Source organism: Meles meles, chromosome 8 (genome assembly GCF_922984935.1).
Source record: "Meles meles chromosome 8, mMelMel3.1 paternal haplotype, whole genome shotgun sequence".
Classification (NCBI taxonomy): domain Eukaryota; kingdom Metazoa; phylum Chordata; class Mammalia; order Carnivora; family Mustelidae; genus Meles; species Meles meles.
Window position 1 is genome coordinate 81,740,620 of NC_060073.1, and position 22,722 is coordinate 81,763,341.

Here is a 22,722-nt window from a genome sequence, read left to right on the forward strand (position 1 = left end):
TTTTTAAAAGATTTATTTATTTTGGTGGGGAGGGGTATAGGGAAAGGCTTTCAAACAGACTCCCCACTGAGCACAGAAGCTGACACAGGCTTGATCTCAGGACCCTGAGATCATGACCTGAACCAAAATCAAGAGTCAGACAATTAACTGACTGAGTCACCCAGGTGCCCCTGGGATTTTTAAAATTTTTATCATGTAGTTTAAATGCATGTAATGAACCATTCAGTACAAAGGATCATTTTGCATAGACCCAACTTAAAAGCCCATATATAAATAACAACAAAACTTTTCATTAAAAAGTAACAACAAATACTTTTTACAAAACAATTTTCCATTAGTTCAATCCTCTTAATAAAATGGGTTTAGAATATATCTCAACATAACAAAGCCCATAAATAAAAAAACCCACAGCTAACACCATACTCAATGGTGAAAAACTGAAAGATTTAGCTTTAAGATTAGGAACAAGATAAGGAAGTCCGATCTTACCACTTTTATTCACAAGGTATTGGAAGTCCTAGCCATAGCAGTGAGACAACAAAAAGAAATAAAATACATTCACATTCACGAAGAAGTTAAACTGTTACTATTTGTAGATGACATAATACTATTCATAAAACTCTGAAGACTCCACCAAAAAAGCTATTAGAAGTAATAAATCAATTCAGTAAAGTAGCAAGATACATAATTATACCCAGAAATCTGTTGACTTTCTATACACTAATCATGAAGTAGCAGAAAGAGAAAATAAGAAAGCAATCTCATTTACATTGCAAACTAAAGAATAAAATACCTCAGAATAAAGTTAGCCAAGGAGATGAATGAATGATCTATACTCTGAAAACTATAAAACACTGATGAAAGAAATTGAAGACAACAAAGACAAGTGGAAAGATATACCATGCTCAGGGATTGAAAGAATTAATATTGTTAAAATGTCCAAATGACTCAAAGCAATCTACATATTCGATGTAAGATCTATCAAAATACCAATAGCATTTTTCACAGAACTAGAACAAATAATACTAAAATTTGCATAAAACCCCAAAAGACCCCAAATAACAAAAGTAATCTTGATAAAGAAGAACAAACCTGGAGGTATCACATTCTCAGATTTTGATATGCTACAATGCTATAGTAATCAAAACATTATGGTATTGGCACAAAAGCAAATACATAGATCAATGGAAGAGAATAGGGAGTCCAGAAACAAAACCATGTCAGTGTAGCCTATTAATGTATAACAAAAATATACAATGGAGAAAAAAATAGTCTTTTTAACACATGGTACTGGGAAAACTGGACAACTACATGCAAACTGATTAAACTGCTATTCCCTTTGGCAGCATATATACTAAAGCTGGAATGTTCAAGAGAAAGTGCACATGGCCCCTGTACAAGTCATTTATGCAAATTCTTGAAGTGTTTTATTAAAAAAAAGAATGAAACTGAGCGACTTTCTTACCCTATCTACAAAAATAACTGCAAAATGAATTAAAGACCTCAATGTGAGACCTGAAACCATAAAACTCCTAGAAAGTAAGTAACATAGGAAGTAATTTCTTTGACATCAACCATAGCAACATTTCCAAATATATCTCCCAAGGCAAGGAAAAGAAAAACAGACACCAAAATAAAAAATTTACACAATTCAACACTTAATAAATAATAATCTGTTTAAAAATGGGCAGAGGCCCCTAATAGACATTTTTCCAAATAAGACATACAAATGGCCAACAGACTCATGAAAAGATGTTTGACATCACTAACCATTAGGGAAATGTAAATAAAAAAAGAAATCACCTTACATCTGTCAGAATGGCTAAAATAAAAAAGATAAGAAGTGTTGGTGAGGATGTGGAGAGACAGAAAGCTTCTTGCAGTTAGTTGGAATGCAAATTGGTGCAGTCACTTTGGAAAAAAGTATGGAGATTCCTCAAAAAATTAAAAATAGAAATACTATATGATCCAGTAATTCCAGTATTGGGTATTTACTCAAAGAAAAAGATAACACTAATTCAAAAAGGTATATGCACCCTTGTGTTTTTTGCAGCATTGTTTACAACAGCCAAGATATGGTAGCAACCCAAGTGTTTGCTAATAGATGAATAGATAAAAAATATGTGATACACACACACACACACACACACACACACACACACACAGGAATATTACTCAGGCGTAAGAAAAGATGAGATCTTGCCATTTGCTACAGCATGGTTGGGCCTAAAAGGTATTATGCTGAGTGAAATAAGTAAAACAAGGAATCATGTACCATATGATTTCACTTATAGGTGGAATATAAAAACAAAAACAAATGAATAAAGAAACAAGAAGCAGAATCAGACCTATAAATACCGAGAACTGACAGTTGAAGGAGGAGGTGGGGGCATGGGCAAAATGGGTAAAGGGGAGTGGAAGATACAGACTTCCAGTTATGGAATGAATAAGTAATAGGAATAAAAGTTATACTACAGGGAATGTAGCCAATGATGTTGTAATACATCGTGTGATGACAGACGTACCACAGCATAACATATAAACTTGTTGAATCAGTCTGTTTTACACCTATAACTAATATAATATTGTGTTTCAACTGAACTCAGATAAAAAATAACAAAAAAATAAATTTGAAAAAGTAATAGTTAATAATGTGAATAGATTTTTTGTAGCACATTACATAGTCATACTTATTAATAACTGACTGGTCTTTAAGGTTTTCATTTTTAGAATAGAATTATGAAGACTTATGGCATGACTGATTTAGAAAGCATGATTTTATTGATATTATATTCTTATACAAGAAGTGTCCTGACATGCACTTGACATAATGGGATGGCAACATCTGACCTCACATAGTATTGCATCTAATTTTCTTTATTTTTTCCTCAGATACTTCTTTATTATCATTTTTTTCATGACATCTTGAGAGTGTTCTTAGATTTCTTTAATATTTACTAACCTAATTTAAGTGACCCTTTCCTATTGATCTCAGTCCTATGAGAATAATTAATTCTATTTTTAGTGGGAGTGGATAAGGGTGTAAGGATGAAAATGAATGATAAACAGTTCTAATTATTTTTAAAAACACTTTTGTTCTCAATTAATTGGTAAAGCTCACCATTTATTCTATCATTATCATTATTACTATTATTGTTAAAATCATTACTGTCTTCAGTGTAATGGGTCCCTCAGTGTGAAATTTTTGTCTCTCCTAATTTTTTTTTTTAAAGATTTTATTTTTATTTATTTATTTGACAGCGTGCACGCGCGCGCGCGCGAGAGAGAGATCACAAGTAGGCAGAGAGGCAGGCAGAGAGAGAGAGAGAGGGAAGCAGGCTCCCTGCCGAGCAGAGAGCCCGATGCGGGACTCGATCCCAGGACCCTGAGATCATGACCTGAGCCGAAGGCAGCGGCTTAACCCACTGAGCCACCCAGGCGCCCCTGTCTCTCCTAATTTTAACCATTAACACCTACTCAGTCTTCAAATTTCAAATCTCTGCTCAAGTTTTAATTTTTTATTCAAAAGCTACTAAATTTCAATTTCATTTTGTATAAAATGCCTAGGAAATTTTTAAGCACCCTATATTTCAAGAAAAAATGATCTAAAGAAAAGACATTTGGATAAAGAGTCTGAAAAATCTTATTCCAGTCCTGAGTCCTTATGTAAGACCTCTGTATAAGTTTCTGAAACTTGGGCAAATTTCTGAACCTCATTAAACCTCAATTTCCTTACATTTTATAAAGGGGATGATAATAACAATGTTATCATTATTGTCAGGATTAAATAGGGCAATGTAATAAAAAATTATTTTGTAAATAGTTATATACTAGCAGTAGTTGGACCTCTCAATAGCTTGGTAACTTTGACAATGTCATATGATCTCACTATGCTTCATTTTTTACCAATAAAAATCAGAACCTATGCAGTACCTTTGGTTCTACCAAAATATAAAGGATAGATATGAAAATAATTTGAAAAAATTGTACTCTTTTTAGCAAATTCATCAAGCAATATCTTCTGGGGATCTTATAATGTAAAATGGGGAAAATGCTAAAATGATGACTCAATGCCTATTTATCAAGTTGAAGGCTTTATGCTGAATGTTATGTATTTTCTCTCTAATCTTTAAGACAAATCAGGTATTTAAAAAAAAAAAAAAAGGCAAATCAGATATTAACACTCCTTTTCCACAAATGAGAAGACTAAGTCTCAGAGAGTTCAGGTGACTCATTCAAGATTACACAACACCCCAGTGATGGACCTGGGGTTCAATTCTGGTTCTTAATTTCATACGTATCAGAGATTTAACTCTGTCCTATTTATTAGAACTCAACATTACTTCACATAATTCAGCACAGACATAGAAAATGTAAATTTCAGAGCATTAAAAATAATTTTTGAGCAGGAAGCAAACTTTTTTATTGATTGAAAATGAATTTGGAGGTAGAAACATGAAAGAAATGAAGTGGACTTTGTGGCTCATTCCCTAATATTCACTCCACCTGTCGCAATGTGGTGTAGGGAATTAACCCCCATTCTATGGGTGACCCTGATTAGTTAATGCTTATTTTGGCAATTTCATCTGCTCCTGTCATGACTGGTTCAGGAAGTTAAGTCTGAGCCAGTCAGATCATGATAATCTTTTTTTTTTTTTTTTTTTTTAAGATTTTTATTTATTTATTTGACAGAGAGAGATCACAAGTAGATAGAGAGGTAGGCAGAGAGAGAGAGAGAGAGAGAGGAGGAAGCAGTCTCCCTGCTGAGCAGAGAGCCCGATGTGGGGCTCGATCCCAGGACCCTGAGATCATGACCTGAGCCAAAGGCAGCGGCTTAACCCACTGAGCCACCCAGGCGCCCTCATGATAATCTTCTTATGTTGGATGCTGGTTCATGGTCTAGACAGACAAAACTAAATGAAGGGATGGAAACTTGTAGAGATATGCTAGTTCTTTTGTCTGTTGTATGGCAACAGAAAAGCGCTTAGCCTATACCATTCTTGGCAGTCAGCCTATGACTACCATGAGCTTTAGCGTAAGGCCAACATTGTAGACAAGAGTGGAGAGATGGAATCAACCTGGGTCTTTGGAAAACAAACAAACAAACAAACAAACACTTGAGCGCTGGATTAATCAATTTAAAAATCTGCTTCAGCTTCTTCTCATGAGAGCCAATAAATTTTCTTACTGTTTCAGCCAATTTGAGTTAGTTTTTATATTACTTGCAACGGTAAGCATCCTAAGAGACAAAGGATAACTGAAACTCCCTTGGTTTAGGAAGGATTAACACTGGAATAATTCCTTACCTACACAAAGATTGGTTATATTAGCAAAAATAAAAAAAATTATATATTAGCAAAAAAAAAAAAGTAACTGGAAAAGAGGATCTTCAAAGTATCTAATTATCAGATATACCCCTTGGAGTTGGAAAAAATAAGTCAACGGGGAAAACTGACAGAACAGCAGACCAACTAGAAGCAAATAGCCAGATAGGTAAACACATAATGCAATGTTATTAAAGTGATTTAAAAATTTGCCTGCAGGATAATAGAATGAATACTTTTGGTTAGAGACTTGGAGCTTATTAAAGATGTACTTTTCCTATGACAATAAAGTTCAACAAAGTATGGAAAATCAGGGGCACCTGGGTGGCTCAGTTAGTTAAATAGTTGCCTTTGGGTCAAGTCATGATCTCAAAGTCCTGGGATTGAGCCTGACATTGGGCTTCCTGCTCAGTGGAAAGTCTGCTTCTCACTCTCCCTCGGGTTCCCCGGTACTTGCTCGCATGCTCTCTTTCTCTCAAATAAATAAGATCTTTTAAAAAAAGAAAAAAAAAAATTGGGGCGCCTGGGTGGCTCAGTGGTTAAAGCCTCTGTCTTCGGCTCAGGTCATGATCTCAGGGTCCTGGGATCGAGCCCCGCATCGGGCTCCCTGCTTGGCGGAGAGCCTGCTTCTCTCTCTCCCTCTGCCTGTCACTCTGCTTACTTGTGCTCTCTGTCTCTCTGTCAATTAAATAAATAAAATCTTTAAAAAAAAATCAAAGAATTTTAGAGCAAAATTGAAAAACCTCATTTTATAAACCCATAATTAAATACTCTGTGTGTTTTTCATTGCTACACTGACTTAAAAAAAAAAAAAAAGGAAAAAGAAAAGGAGAAGGCTGAAAGGTTTAGAGATGTTACCATGTGAAAACAAAACCAAAAAGCTAAACTTGACAGCTTTGAAAAATAAAGGCTGAATGGGTACCATAAGACCTAGTTCTCATACAGCCCTTGTCATTTTCCAACCAAAATGACTTAGGAATATACTTCATATCTCTAGGTCACAGAAAATTCTTTAGATAATGAGGCTGGATTTTTTTTCTTTCTTTCTTTCTTTTTTTTTTTTTTTAGTGAAGATTCTAAGAAGACATTTCCTCTGGGCTGGTACTTAAGATAAACAGATGACTTTATTATTATTTGGTGATAAAAGGTAAGTAAACAAATATGCTAAAAGGCTGGAAATTTCAAGATATTTTTGAAGAGAGGTAAGCAGTTTAAGTTTGATCAGAGTATCAAAAGTCTATAAAAGTGGGAAAAAGGAGGTTGATGAAAGACCTTGAATACCAGGACAATGAGTTTGAACTTTGTTACGTAAATAGTGGAGAGCCAGGAAATGTTTTTAAATGGGAGATGGACTAACACATTAGATATTATAGAGGAAGAGTCAAGGGTGGGAATGAAACATTATTCCAGAATTTCATGCCTGGATAAATTGCAAGGATAATGTTAGAATAAAGAGAAAATTTGTAGGAAGATCTCAAAAGTTTTCCTGTCAAGTTAAAGCAATTAATTTCAATTAAAATAAATTTTGACAACAACACTGAAGTACAGAGGTAGGAAGATGCTAGTTTTGAGCCTAAAGACAGTCAAAAATATCAGGAATAGCTGTGTGATAGGGAATCAATAACAGTCAAACATCAGTATAGCTAACAATATTGAAAACTTATGTGAAATGAAAAACATGAAACTCAGTCAACATTGTTCAATTAAATTCTTCATGTCCCATGTTTGTTTATAACCAAAACAGAGGTGACTGAGTTTAAAAGTTGGCATGATGAGTAGTATCAAGGAAGTTATGCCCACCTATTGAGTAGGTAGATTTTAGGTAAGAATTGAATTAATTGTAATTGGTGACCATACAAGTTAATTGGAATCCATGTGAAAAACAGGGGAAGATTCAATAAATATGGTGATGCATCTATTGCAGTAAATTAAAGCTGCTGCCAGGAAGTTCATATCCCAACAAACAGATCAAACTATAATGGCAGAGCTTCCAGGACAGGGGTTGGACCCTTATTGTTGCAAATAAGGTAAAATAATAAGGTGCTGGGCTGTCAGCAGGCTGATGTTTCAACGGATAGTTCAAAAATTTGTCTCATGGACATAAAATCTTTAATGCACACAGAAGCCTTTTCTTTAGCACTTCTATTGAGTTTCTTTCCCATACACTCTGTGTAGCCAGAAGCCAGCATGTAAGTCCTCCTTTGCTATGTGCATTTGATTTTTAATATTTCAATCAACATTTCTTGTGAAAAACATTTCTTGTGTATGTGTGTGTGTATGTTGAAAAACTGGGTGAAATCATGAAAAAATGCTAAGGTATTTATTATAGAGATGGGAGTGCCAAGCTCCAAAGAACTGTTTTGTGATTACCATTATAGGAAACTTCTGGACACTCGACCCCACCATATTATTCCTATATAGTTTTTTTCTCATATTTCATAGTGTCTGCCTTATTGACATGTCATATGACATGGCAATATGTTTAATATTAAATGCCTATGATTATTGTTTATTCAGTTACTACTTCATATACTATATATCCTTCTCTATATATCTGATTTAAAAAATGTAATTATTCACTTTGGGAAAAAGAATTAGTCATTTATTCTTACATTTAATAATTTGCTTAACAATATTGAGGAAATACATACTGTGTGCCAGACCCTGGAGATCAGGATTACTTTCTAGGCAGGAAAAGAAGGCCAATGAACAAATGAATGAGATAGTTTCAGATAGTAATAAATGCTATGAAGAAAATAAAGTAGGGTGAAGATCAGATGGAGGTGAGATAGGAAACATTACATAAGAAGCTGAAAAATAAATAAAGAGCCAGCCAGCCACATACATATTATGGGTAAGTTTTCGAGGCAGAGAACATCAGTGGCAACGTTCCTAAGTGTTGATGAGTTAAGCAGAATTGTGGAACAGAAAGGATTCAGGTGTGGTGGAAGCAAAGTAGAGAAAGAAGATAGAGGAGGGTGATAATGTGGGAGAGGTCAGTAGGTGCCAGATAACAGAGGGATTTGAGGGCAATGGTGATGAATTTAGATTTTATATAAGTGTGATAAGAAGTTACTCTGGATAACAGGAGAGAAAAATCAAAGGAAAGAAACCACTGAAAACCAGAGAGCAAAAGTGGAAAGGAAGCCCTCAGAGGCTATAGGAAGATAGTGGGGAAAATCTATTTAAATACTTGAAAATATTAGCGATCAGCATTAATGCTAAAACTGCAAAACCTTTTGCAATAACATATTGGTAGCAAATGAAAATTGCAATGATTCAGTAAATCGCTTTTCCAATGTTGTCTTATTGTACTGGTGTTGCTTAGTTGAAGTTGTCAGTGTAGTTTCAATGACAGTGGTAGTCTTTGAGAATGTTTTGCATACCAGTTTCTTGAAATCTTATTGAGAGTGTGGTGATTTTTCTATATGTTGTAAGGAAAACAAAGCAAAACAAAACAAAACACTATCCTTCCCCTACACCAGTCTTACAAAATTGGAATTTCATGAAATTTATCCTGGTAGGTATAATTTGTGAATGTGTGTTTGTCATTGGAACTCTGTCTCCTTTGGGTTAAATGGGGCTTTAAGTGATTGGTTTAGACCACTGAGTTGTTTTTTTGTTTGTTTGTTTGTTTGTTTGTTTGTTTTTTAAAGATTTTTTACTTATTTGACAGATAGAGAGCACAAGTAGGCAGAGAGGCAGGCAGAGAGAGAGGGAAGCAGACTCCCTGCCGAGCAGAGAGCCCAATGCAGGGCTCGATTCCAGGACCCTGAGATCATGACCCAAGCCGAAGGCAGAGGTCTAACCCACTGAGCCACCCAGGTGCCCTGACCACTGAGTTGTGAGCTAAAATGACCTGTGCCACTTTTGACTGAAGCATTTAATTACCAATGTGAGACTCTCCATATCACCTTGTATAAGATGTTTAAAGAGCTCTGTGCTTCTTTTTAGAAAAACACAAACACTTCTCAGTCATTTATCACATAAATCAGGTGAAAGGTACATTAGCCGACAATTGCAGGTAGTAAAGCAGGCATAAACATTTAATGTAGTTTTACATGAGCTGAAGTTGTGTACACTGTATATATTCCAATAGAAAAATAATACTGTCCATCCATCGAAGGTGATCTTTCTGAAATGGAAAATAGATATTTGAGGGTCTATTGTACAAGTTGCAAGAACAAATAAAAACAATCATCTTTTTTATTAAAAACTTCAAGCAACCCAGATACTACCCTAAAATTAATTTATTAAACTAAATTAAATAAATTCTAAGAAAAAATGAATTAAAGAAATCCTACAGGAATTCTATAAGGGGTGCTAAAATATGCAAAGTGCCATGTTCTGCAAAACTTTATATAAATCCAATATTTTGTTTATTGTGTATGACTTATTATAATTCTGCAATGCAAATTAAGATAAAAAATTGAGCATGGACTTTTAAATCTGTTCACTATCACTATTCACTTATGAATAATTTATAGATATCTTTGTGGCTTATGTTCCCAAATATACCATGAATTGAATTTGGAATTATTATTCCCTATGACACATAATGGAGAAATAATGGAGAAAGAATAGTCTTAAGGGTATCTTGATGGCTGCTGCTTTATACTCGGAGGATTTTTTGCTAGACAACTGTAAGAAGACATATACCATTACGCAATGTCCCATTAAGAGTTTGGCACAGACTGAAAGATGACTGCTGTCAAATGGTGACAATGAACTTGGTACAATCCTGATACCACCATCTAACTCATTTGGAGAAATGGAAACAGTGGGCTCTTGCAGAGCACTTAAATAGAGCAGTCCTGGAGGTTGGATAATTTGTAGCAGATGTTTCATATAATGGATGGATTACAGGGAGAGTGCCTGTAATACATACTACCTCATCCAGTGGGGTATGATGGATGCTGCTTATTAGCTTGACTTAACATTCTGTGAGCTGAGGTTGTGAGACAAATATATGAGCTTTGATTTACTGATACATACAGATCAAGTGATAAAATGTCTTTGAAACAGTGGTAAGATATTTCAAATGAAGTTTACTAACAACTGCTCTATTTCTTGAGTTGCCACAAAAGAAATAATTATATGAACCAATAACCTCCTGAACAAAACATATAATTCAAAAAGACTTGTTTTATGCCACAGTTTTCTGTGATGAATGAATACTTAAATTAGTCTAATCAGAATGCTGACAAATGAGAAAGCTAAAGCATTGGTAAAAATGATTAACTTATGTGGTTTAAAAAATATTTCCATTGCTTAAAATTTTCTACTTCTGACCTAGAATATTTTAAAATCTAAGACATAATTTTAGGGGAACCTAAAAATCATTCATACTATTTTGTTTCACTATTTAAGAATCTAAATATTTATTTTCAAATATTTCCAAATCCTTTAGTGTCCTTGGTGGTTTATAACAGCTTTGTATCCTTTATTTTAATTCTTGCATTGTTTCATTATCAACTAAACTGAAGGTATGGCAAAATTCTATGTACACATTCATAGAATAAATATATTTTTAAAATATTGAATACTGTGATTTAAACCAACTTTATAATATGTACGTGGTTCTCATTTTGTGTGATACCAAGTTGGTGACTATTAGATATGCAGATATCGAAGCTAGTTATTGATACGAAACAAAACAAAACAAAACTTAGAATGGGCTCATCTACACATCTTTTCTAGAATGAAATATAATTTGTGTATTTAACTTTTTAACTTTTTTTTTTAAACTCAGTCTTTTTCTTTTGATTCCTTTGTATAACTGTATTTGAAGCCCTGCAGCATTTATTTCACATTTGGGAAATTCCTTTGTACACTAAGATAGCTATTGCCTTTTGCTTCAGGATGGAATCTATCACAATGGAATCTTCAATGCGTGTAAATATGTGTTAATATAAACAACCTACTTCAGGAAAGTGATGCAAGATTTCATTGCTTCAGTTTACTGAATGCACTGAGATGGCCCTGATGGTGTTTCAGTTTATCCTAATGACAACAAACCAGCAGAGAACATAATTATGCCAAATCTATCAACATGCCAATTTGACCCTGAGGAAGGAGAGGCAGTCAAAAATACTCCCAATCACCTTTAGAATGTATTATCAAATTATAAGCAAACAAGACGAACAAAATAATCAGAATACTATTGGATATTTTAGTCAATGGATAATAAAATAGGATTGAGTTTTGGAGAAATGTATATCATTTCCCTGCCCATATATACCATAAAGAACAATGATTCGTCCCTTAACCTTAAAGATTAGGGAAATAAAAATTCTTTCTCTAATTAAAAAATATCAACAATATCTGCATTTACTGAGAAGCATTCTACCATTTGAAATCTCATTTCATTTTCCTATTAAGTCTGAAAATTAGATATTATATGCCTATTATTGAAATGAAAAATCCAAAAGAGGTAAAATGACTTGCCTATGGTTATTCAGCTAGTGTCAGAGTGAGATTGAAATCTGGGCCTGGGTTATTTTTATAATGCTACATTTTACTGGCTGTATAAACTCGTTACCATCACAGCAATTTTAAACTACTTGTGCCATTTTAAAATCAGGCTATTGAGATTCAACTAACATTTATTGAGCACCAGCTATAACCTAGGTCTAGTGCTAAGTGCTCCGGTTGCTCAAAGATACTGCTTTTCTAAATGAAATGCAAGCACAGCAGACCTTTCCTTGGTACTTTTTATACACCTTAAGCTTATGCAATTTTATTTTCTTACTGCAATAAATAACCTTGCAGCTGTTGCTTTTATATCTCAACTTTTCAATGCCTGCCCACTTTGAATCTTACAGTGGTTATTTTCTATTTTAATAAACTGTTTTTATAAAGCTGGGAGCTATCTTTCTCCTTTTCCTCCTGAGTATTTAGGTACCCAGCAATGATCCAGAAGTTTTGGAAGGTAATGTCTACTTACATACCTAATCAATAACATAAGGTAGAGATCCATGTGTTCATGACTGCCAATCTTTACATATAAGGTGTCAGATTAGATTTTTCTCATACATACTAAGCAATAAAGTTAGACACACTCTAGTTTTGAAAAGTGAAAAAAAAAAGGAGGAGAGACATTTATAAGAAAGATTTTTTACCAAGAATGATTCAGTTATTTATTTATTTATTTTGGCTTTAACAGACATCATCTGCTATTCAGTTTCTCCCCTCCTCTCTCACCTCTGTTGCTCTAACCCATTAGAGAGCTAATTGCCTTTGTAATTCCAAATTAAGGAGTACTTAGTGAAACAAAGGTATTACCTTTACCAGGTGTTTAGGAGGACAAAGTCTAATCTTCAGTAAAAGTCAGCAAAAGTTTCCTTCAATCAGTGCTGGTCTTCTTTCTGTTCAATATTCATGGATTTTGTGTTGTTCAATGAAGAATCATTCAGAGACCAGGTTACATGTTGTATGATGTTAGACAAAACCAAGAGAATAATTAAGAATTGAGTATTTCAGAACATATATTGAAATAAAAGAAGATTTTAAGGTAGGGTCTAAAGTGAACTTACCAATTTTCCATTGTTTTGGAGGTGTGACCAGTATTGGGCTGACATTTCACAGATCTTTTGCTTGGAACTTGGGTTCTTGGTGACCACATATGGGTTATGAAAGAAAGGTAATGTAATATATATATACATGGCCTGTGAAACTGTGTATTCTAGGCTTTACATGAAAATAAGTTACTACCTAAAACTGAAAAAAAAATCAAAACCATGCTAAAACAACCTAGGTAACAGTCACAGAAAACAAATGCATTCAGGAAATTTAAAAGGTCATGTGTTAGAAAGGATTGCTGCTTGGTTTAGTCCTATATCTATAAAAACTATAAAAAGTAAGTAGATGATTTTTCCAAACAGTTCAAACAAGTGAACACAGGTAAAATGTACTTCCAGCATTTTGCCCAAGTGATACTGGTTAGTTTAAGGACAACCTTCTGAACACTAAACACCATTTTGTGTTTTGTGTTGTTTTGTTTTCATGACTTTTGACATGATTTACCCATGAGTAGGTAAGAAACAACAAATATTAGAGGTTTGAAAGACCAGCAGCAATGATTGAAATGAAGGTCAGGTACGTTTTAAGGTAGCTGGGAGTTTTGTTCTTCCCTCATAATTGTGGCAATCATAAGAATGTTTAAAATGAGAGAATAAGAAGAGATCATGCAGAAAGAGGTCTGTTTCTTTAATATTGCTTAGTATTCCTGGTGACATTTTGTCCAGAAGTGATTATTTTCTACCAAAACTTAACGTATTTGGATAAGAAGTCCTACAAGATGTCCTGAGAAAATAATTATTAGAATTTGACATCTTATATGATTGGCAAGACATAAGGGTCAGAGGAAGTTCAGACTTGTCAGTAAGCTTAGTTTTGATTTAGAGCAAAATATGGGAGAAAGTGGTGATCAGTAATGTTGAGGTTCCCAGTCACTTGGTCAAAGATAAAAAACTTTAGAGGATTAGAAAGCATGAAGCCTGCCGTTTGAGGCAGATGAGAGTGAAAAAGAGCTTATTTGCAAAATGCTGTAGATTAACTTCTCTTTCTTACCTTAACAAATGACTAATCCAGCTCATGTATAAAAATTCTTTGACTCCTACACAGAACTTGTCACTCCATCCTTTCTTATAGGACTCTTTTCTTTCCCTTCAGTCCTTATTCCTTTCTTCCTCTTTCTCTTCCTTTTCCCCTTTCTTACTTCCTTTTTCCTTCTTTTCTCCCTCCCTGCTCTACCCTTTCCTTCTCTTTCTTTCTACCTTCCTTCCACAAATATATTAATATTTGTCAGGAACTATGTGTCAGGAACTAAGTAGGTCCAGAGAATACAATAATGAATGAAATGAAAACAATCTGACAATTGATTATATTGATGGAAGGCAGAATAGTAACTTAAAATGTTTACTTTGAAATTAGCCTGCTTGGACTATACTCACTATTCCACTTATTAGGGTGACGTCAACAAGTCCTAAACCTCCCCAAGCCTTAGTTTCCTTATTTACAAATTGGAAATAAAAACAGTATTATTCTCATTGTTTTTATACAATATGCTAAATGAATAAAGTGAAATAATTCATCTAGGGACAGTGCCTGGCATATAGGAGAAACTTAATAAATGCTAGTTGTTTATTATTATTATTAATGGAGCTTATAATCAGAGTAAAATGTGCTGCTCATACATCTAACAGCACTCCTTATATTATATTGTAAAAAGACCTGTTCTTCCATGTCAGGGACACAAGTTGTTCATGGCTAGCTTGTTCTTAGTATAGTGACTGCCACTTATTATGTGCTCTATAAATGTATGATGAATCAATGTTGAATGAATGAATGAAAGTGAGCAAGGTTAAATAAGGAACCTGTCCAAGTTACAGACCATTTAGAGCTTAGGGGAGGTGAAATGGAATGTCTGACTTCAAAGTCCATGCTTTCCTTTTATATATCATTGCTTACCTCTTTCCACCTACTGTAGTTTGGATATTATACCCATCAGGCCATTGAATTTGCCCGCCAAAGTCATCAGCTACTTTCAAATTGCTCAGCCTGATGGTAGATATTGGTTCTTATTTTACTTGTACTTGACACTGTTGCCTACTTTGTCTTTCCTGAAATTCTCTTTTTTCTTTCTCCTTATGACTTGATTTCCTTGGCTTTCTTCCTAGTAGGTTGTTGTCTCCAGCAGTCACTTCCCAATTTTTGTTTTTCTTGAGATTCTATCTTGAGTGTTTTTCTCTTTTCATTCTTTACATGCTATCTCTGTACTTTCATTTCCATTTGATTGTACTCAAATCTACATCTCAACTTCAGTGTTTCTCTCCTAGCTCCATACCCACAAATCTATTTGCTACAGAGTATTTCTCTTTGGAGAGCCTTATCTTAAATGCTGTTGCTTTACTGCCAATCCAATTTTCTCCTTACCTTACAGACTACGTGAAAAACGTAGGGTGGTCACATAATTTATCTAAAGCAGGACAATTTTAAGAGTGAAAGGGTTTCACTAATAATTACTCTACCACCCCTAGTTTAACTTGGAACTGTCTTGGTCAAACCAGAATGAATGGTCTCCCTGCCATTGATAACTCCATTAAACATCACAACTAGCATTCAGTCTTGACTCTTGCTTCTCATTTTTCATAGGCAGTGAGCTACCAAGTTCTATGGATTCTGTCTCCTTCTTATTTTTTGAATATGTACACTCTTTTTTATCTCCATTATCATTGTCTTTTTTCAGACCTTTCTTATTTCTTGTGAAGATTACTGCTATAGCTTCCTACTTGGTCTACTAACAACCACTGGTCTCACTCTCCTCTAAAACATCCTCTGTAGTTTTCAGAATGATCTTCTTAAAGTGTATATCTATTCATGTCTCCTTCCTGCTTTGATCTTTTGATAGATGTCCATAAAAGTTAAGCTCTCTACCATAGCATTAGAAGGCATTTATACACAATCCTATCTCACACTTCTCCCTCTTGCATACTAGAACTCTCCTGGCATTTAGTAGGCACTCACTAAATAATGAATAAAATCAGCACTTAAATAAAAACCCACACATCAAGAACTTATCTCAGGGGCGCCTGGGTGGCTCAGTGGGTTAAGCCTCTGCCTTGGGCTCAGGTCATGGTCTCAGGGTCCTTGGATTGAGCCCTATATCAAGCTCTCTGCTCAGCTGGGAGCCTGCTTCCCCTTCTCTCTGCCTGCCTCTCTGCATACTTGTAATCTCTCTCTCTGTGTCAAATGAATAAATAAAATCTTAAAAAAAAAGAATTTATCTCAATAAGCTTATGTAAATGTGAAGTGATAATAAATGTCATTTTTATATTAAGATGGATATGTAAGAAAAATAGCTTAGTCTGTGGGACAAAATATATAGTGAAGTGTGTTTACCTTATAGTTTGTCACTCAAAAATATGTATAAATAAAATCCAGCTGATCAGAATTTTTCTCAAAATGGAAGTCACAAAATGAAGAGTACACACAGTCTCAAAATGAAGAGTACTTGCTTCAAAACAGCAAAGTGTTCCTACCAAGAAACCTGCAAAAGCCTAAGTCAATTGACAGAAATTATCAGTTCCTAAAGGAAAAGTTGGCTTCTAGCAGTTCTCAGTATTTGTTGAGTGAGTAAAATACACAACTTAGTCTCCATCAGTTGGTTGTCTGTATACAATAACTTATATGTTAGTTTTGCTTTAATCATTTCCATCAATCAAGTCAATCAGTCAACTATCTCTTCAATGAACCAGACTAAATGTGGTACACAGAATCCAAACATATGACTAACAACAACAACAAAAGTTAATGTCAAACTAGTTAATACCAAAAAATTCTAAGCTAGAAAAATAAGTCATTGGTATAAGTTATTTAGATAATTGTATCCAATACTAGTGATAGTAGTGATCTAAAATTTCCACAGGGATGTAGGATATTTCAATAAGACACTGCATAAGTAAGATTAGATTTTCTTTAAGAAGGAAGATATTTTATATATCCATTTTAAAGCTATTTTAATGTTACAAAAGCAAACATATTAACTAAATAAACTTCATCTGCTCTATAACATAAATTATTTGCAAATTCATTTACTATTACTATTAATTAAGATTAAAATTACACTGAAAACCTTTTTCATTGTCCCATGATCCCCAAATGCTGGCAAAATCAGCTTTGCTTTTGTGACTACTGGCTCATTTTCCTTCCACTAGAAGCTTTTTTTTTTTTTAATAGAGATTCTTTTTAGTCTAACACATTACTCTACCATATGAAGTTTTGTGCAATCTCTTAAGTACAAGGTAATCGTGTAATGGTGAGAAGAGAAACTATGCAAACTCTATCTTCCAAAAGATACTTATGTTAAATACTTGCATATTTTAAAGTTTGAAACTTTCAGAAGTGGCCAGATGCTAAAGTAGGCCAGTGCTAAGATAAGCATTTATTTTCAGTTTGGAATCTACATGGTTCATAAGGGTAGTTCCATGAGAGACATAAAGATAGAGCACCTTAACACATTAGTAATGTTTAAATCTCAAATAAGATTCTCAAAATAGAAATATGTTCAAGATTTTCACCTAAGCTTGAATTTCCCTTTGTATTGGGAAAGTTATTGTACTTGCATCCTTCCAAGGGCAAAGAGCAGAAGATCCTCAACTTTCCTCTGTTGCTAGTGAGAATCACTGAAAATTATAGTTTAGACCAGTATTTAGTCAAAGGTTCCAAACTGGTTTCCATCAGGCAGTAATTGATATCTTTAGGTTAATTTGAAAGCAAAATAAAACAAGTAACACTTTACAAGTAGCTAAAATGTAAAGTCTCTGCTGTTGGCTAGATTTAAATCTAGCCAGCAACACCAGATACCACATGATGACAAGAGTTTTTGGTGGAAATTAAAATAGAAATATGAATTAATGATTACTTTAACACAATAAACGAAATCTTCCAAAATGGAATAGAATAATTAAAAGACATTTCATATAAAAAGCTGATAAAACCCCTGAGGAGGTTCTAATATCTCAGATGAGAAAACAGATTTAGACAACTTTGTTGTAATTGAAAAAAGAAAATATTTTAGTATTTTTTGGTAAAGTCTTTTTTTTCTTCTTGTAGAGTAATACATATTTTAATAGGTATAGCAGGCTGGCTTCATGGCTCTGCTACCTGCATCGTCACTCAGGGTCCCTAACTTAAAGGGTCTCCATACTTCGATTAAGGCTCTGCTCTCATTGTCCTGAAATTCTTATGAAGTTTTGGCCAAGGGGCTCTGAATTTTTAGTTGGCACTGGTTCTCACAAATTATGTAGCCCTGTAGATATGCCTTTGTTGTCTCCTAGTATTGATTATTTCCCCTAAAAGACTGAAAGTTACCCAGCGAGCTTTACTTTTTTAGTGTTTCTCATGCCATTTCCAAAGATGCCTCTCACACTAGTGGCCATAGGACCACACAGAGGGCTGAGACATTGGTGTCTTCATTTTTCTATCCATGTGTCTAGCTCAGAGCTTGATACAGAGAAGTTACCGCATGAATGAATGAGTGAATGAATACCAAATTATCAATGTATACCTGTTGACTTATTTAAGTAATAAAACAGTCAAACTTTTAATAGTTTTATATTTACAGTGAAAAGTGACTAGGTGGGTTGGGAGAGATTATAGGTAAAATATTCAAGGAAAAAAGCTTTCTTCAAAAGAAAAAATAGAATTGAATTGATGGAAAGTTTAAAGCAAATAAAACTGAAAGAGAAGTTGAACACCAAGTTGAATAAGAAGGGGTGAGTGATTAAAAATAGTGAGATCTCTCAATAAGTTACATCCTAAGGTGGAGTCTTTCTTCTCAAATTCGATTTAATAAGCATCAGATTCATTCTGTACATTGTAATGCAGGAAATGAAAATTGTCCAAGTTTTGAGAAAGAAGAGCATATAAGGTACGCATTTAGGAGAAGCCAAAGGATTATTTATTATTCTTTGACTATCCCAAGAGTTCTTGACCTACAGTTTTATATTAATAAACAGAGTAATATGAATATAAAATTTAATGAAGAAGTGAATTTTTAAACTCTTCTGTCCCTGGGTGGAGTAAATAGAACTCTTGCTCTGATCCCAATTACTGCTTAACACATTTTATCCTTTAAACCACGATAGTTTCCTGCTCTTATATTGACTTGGGGAAACATATTTCTAATATTCATTTTTATAAAATAAAATAACAAAAAACTAATGCTCTGTTCTCTGGAGTTTTAATATTGTGTTTGACCAACTCTCATATTGCTTGGGAGTATCAGTCCTTTACAAATCTTGTATCCTCCCATGTTACCTCTTAATGATCAATCTCTTTTGCCCTAGAAACACAATACAGTTCTATCTGTAAAGAGGTTCCCATGACATCATCTAGCCCTACTTTCTGTTTTGTTGCTATATCACACTTGAATAAGTGACTTAAATTGTGCACAGATGTCCAGGTGTGGTTTTAACTTCCCTTTGTATTTCAGCAAAATAAGTTATTTTAACATATTCATTACTTCTATTAAGGCTCTCCAAATTATTTGTGGTGCTGCGATAATGCTGGTTCACTGAATATTAAATATACAAGAGCAAGTGATTTTATGCTTCAGATAATTAAAGGAAATTCAATTTTTGGAGGATGACAAAAATAGTGGGAAAGAGGTGAATAATAGAACTGACATTCACAAGCAAAATGAAGCAACAGTGGAAACAAGCATTTTGGGGAAATATAGCTTTAAAATAGTGAATGGGTAGGGAAGCAGGAGACATTACTAGTTCGGAACACTCAGATTTTAAGCAGGCAATGATGAGGTCTTAGGGCTACACACCTGAGCTCCAATCTGATGTTCCTAAGAGGCTTGGAGAAAAATTTCAGGACTTGATAAGATGTACAAAAGTATTTCAAAGACTGTATTTAATGGGAAGGGGGATGATAAAAAAGTAGATTCTATCAATCTTGAGGAACACAGATTTAATCTCCTAAATCCCCACTAAAATAGAATTACAGGGTTATAGAAACTTATCCCTGGCCACCCAAGAATGTTCCTCATGCTCAACTGAATGAAGTGAACTGCTGAGACAGTCCAATGATGGTATTCTGTAGGAAGATGTATGATGGAATTGTCTTTGCTCTTCCCATTTTTATGTGAAATATACTTGAATAAATGCACTCTAAGGATTCTGGTGCTCTAACTGTAGCCATCATTAGAAAAACTCCATTTAAAATGCTCAACTTTTGTTCCTGTGGCCTGTACTATTAGAATTCCCCAAGTTTATAAATCAGTGAAAGGGAATGGGAGAAAGAACAGCAGGGTAAAACTATTTTGAGTTTTATTTCACAACTCAACATGAGAAACTACAAAAGTCAAGCATCCAAGTTCCTTAAATTACCAGGAGCTCTTAACATAAATAGTAAAAATAAAAAAGGAAGAACCAAAACCCCTAGTTAAGTTTTTAAATCTGTCTGAGACCAACCAGGCAGAAGAGGCAACCTATTTTTACTAATTTTAGAGAAGTAAAGCAACTATATAATAAAATATTGGTGACTTGATTAAACTCATTTTGAATGAAAGCTTGAGTTGAATGTTACATGAATATTCAGACAATAGAAACTTGCTTGAAATTTCTTTTGAGTGTAATTTCAACATTTATATATTTTTGTCTTCTCCTAGGCATAAAGCCAAAGGCTAAAAGAGCAGAACACAAAAAAGCTGAACCTGAATTATGTTCTAAACTCTGTTGAGTTTAATTTTACTTACAAAGCAGAATGTTGGTTTAAATCTCCTCCTCATAACCCTGTAAAAATACCTAGTTTCTTGTTATCATCCTCTAAATTGTGTTATCCATTTGGAAAGTTCCAATTTTAGGAGCATCATTCTAAATTACTAGGCAAGTGCTACACAATAAATACACATAATCTAAAACAGACCACAACAAGAGAAGAAAGCAATTTTCCATAAATTTGACTGCAATATGGGGTTTGCAATTCCATGAGCCTTATAACTTCAAAAGGCATAAAGGAAAAATTTTCACCTAAATGGAATATTATGAGGATGAGCACTTTAAAAGGTTGTTGTTTTGTAAAAGGGAATAGAGATACACATTCTTGATATAAATTTGGAGAAAAGTTCACATAACCTTTGGAATGGAACACACACACATCCAAAAATGAACAAAATGCCATTCACTCAGATACACACTTGTATCAAAACAATATTTTACTTGGATCAATAATGGATGCACTACCAAAAATCAATAAACCTTTGATAATACATACCACTAAAACAAAGAGATGATAAAACTTGCTATATGCCTTACGTTTCCTACTCAAGATTTTTTTATATTAATGAATTCTTTAAAATTATGATTGAAAAACGCTTCACGTAGATAAAAGACAAATCTAAAATACAAGTTTTTGCTATAGATTGTGAATTTTATTTGCAGAGATCATGCAAAGAGTCTTAGCATACAATACTCACATCACTCAAATGTAATTGTTTAAAATCAAAAAAGGAGAGGCAGTAGGTGAGATTCTGGTAATGTTCTCGCTGTTGTCTTGAATTTAGTTTCATGGTGTATTCACATTTGATTTTTTCACTGAGTTATACACCTGTACACAAATAATTTGTGGAATTTTCTGTAGGTATATTGTATCTCAAGCTAAAGAAAGAAGAAAAGAAGAGAAAGGAAGGAAGGGTGAGAGAGGAGGGAGGGAAGGAAGGAAGGAAGGATGGAAGGGAGGAAAGAAGGAAAGAAAAAAGTGAGGGAAGGAAGAAGGGAAGGAGGGAGGGAAGGAGGGAGGAAGGAAGGAAGAGAGGGAATAAGGAAAGAGAGAGAGAGAGAAAGAATATGCATGCTAGGAGCTGCATTTCCCATACTGGGGAATAATGTGCTAAAAGAAATTTATGCTATAGTCATTTACTTAATTCAAATAAGATGTAACTTTATAAGGTTGCAGGATTTGGCAGCCCAGTTCATGGTGGAAACCACTTAACTGTCATTTATTCATAGACTCTGTTTGATATTTTCATACTTAAAAAATCCCTGTCACTGAACAGTTGCAAATGCCATCATATTAGGCATGCAGTTTTCCTGTTTGGGGAAGCAGAATTTAGAAGTTAGTGGAGGAAAAAAAAAAAATGCCTAGGGGTTCCATTAGCTTTGCATTTGAAAAACACATCAACACACAAACAAATTTTATCTCTGTAGTCCAAGTATCTGTGACTCAACTGTTCAAAATTTCTGTTTGGCATTAAGTTGGTGAAACACTAAGTGACCACTTACTACTAAAGGTGTTGTAGACCCTGAAGTTGGATCTATAGGTTTTGTCTGTTACTAAGAAGCAGTTTTCCATGTAATTTTTCAAAGACAAAAGGTTAAGCAAAAATGACATATATTGTAAAATTGAAAGTAAAATGCACAGTCCTGATGTGCTCAAAGTCCATGCATTTAAATTCCTTTGTATGATAATTTATGGTGATCATGTCTTCAGACTGCACTATTAGCATACTCACCCCTAACCAGAAGTTCTGCCTCATCTGACACACTGTCTGCTGTGGTCTGTACCCTGCAGCCATATCTCCCAGCATGCATCAGAAGGATGTTCCTGATCATTAAATCTGCAGAGGATGCTTGCTGAAAGAGGGATGAAGTGCCAGTTTAAAATGTTGCAAATCTGCCTAGTTCAAGGTGGCTTAAGGGGAATTTTGTACATTCAGTCATAGGGCCTATTTTTGTCTTTACAATTTATATGACAACAATATAGAAATCAAACATGCCCTATTTTAAGAAAGACATGGAATTTATGTTTTCAACAATTGCTAATAAAGAATTTGAACTTTTAATATTTTATGTAATGATTTAGCAGCTACCATATTTAAGAAATATTT

The 22,722-nt window shown here is 34.1% G+C and overlaps 1 protein-coding gene across 1 annotated transcript in view; it reads right to left on the reverse strand.

The window, feature by feature from the left end:
* Positions 1–22,722, reverse strand: part of CNTN5 (contactin 5) — an 867,308-nt gene that overhangs the window by 120,015 nt on the left and 724,571 nt on the right. The window contains exon 14 of the mRNA XM_046016150.1: positions 22,348–22,468. Coding sequence (XP_045872106.1) covers positions 22,348–22,468 — 121 coding nt within the window. The remainder of the gene's footprint in view (positions 1–22,347; positions 22,469–22,722) is intronic.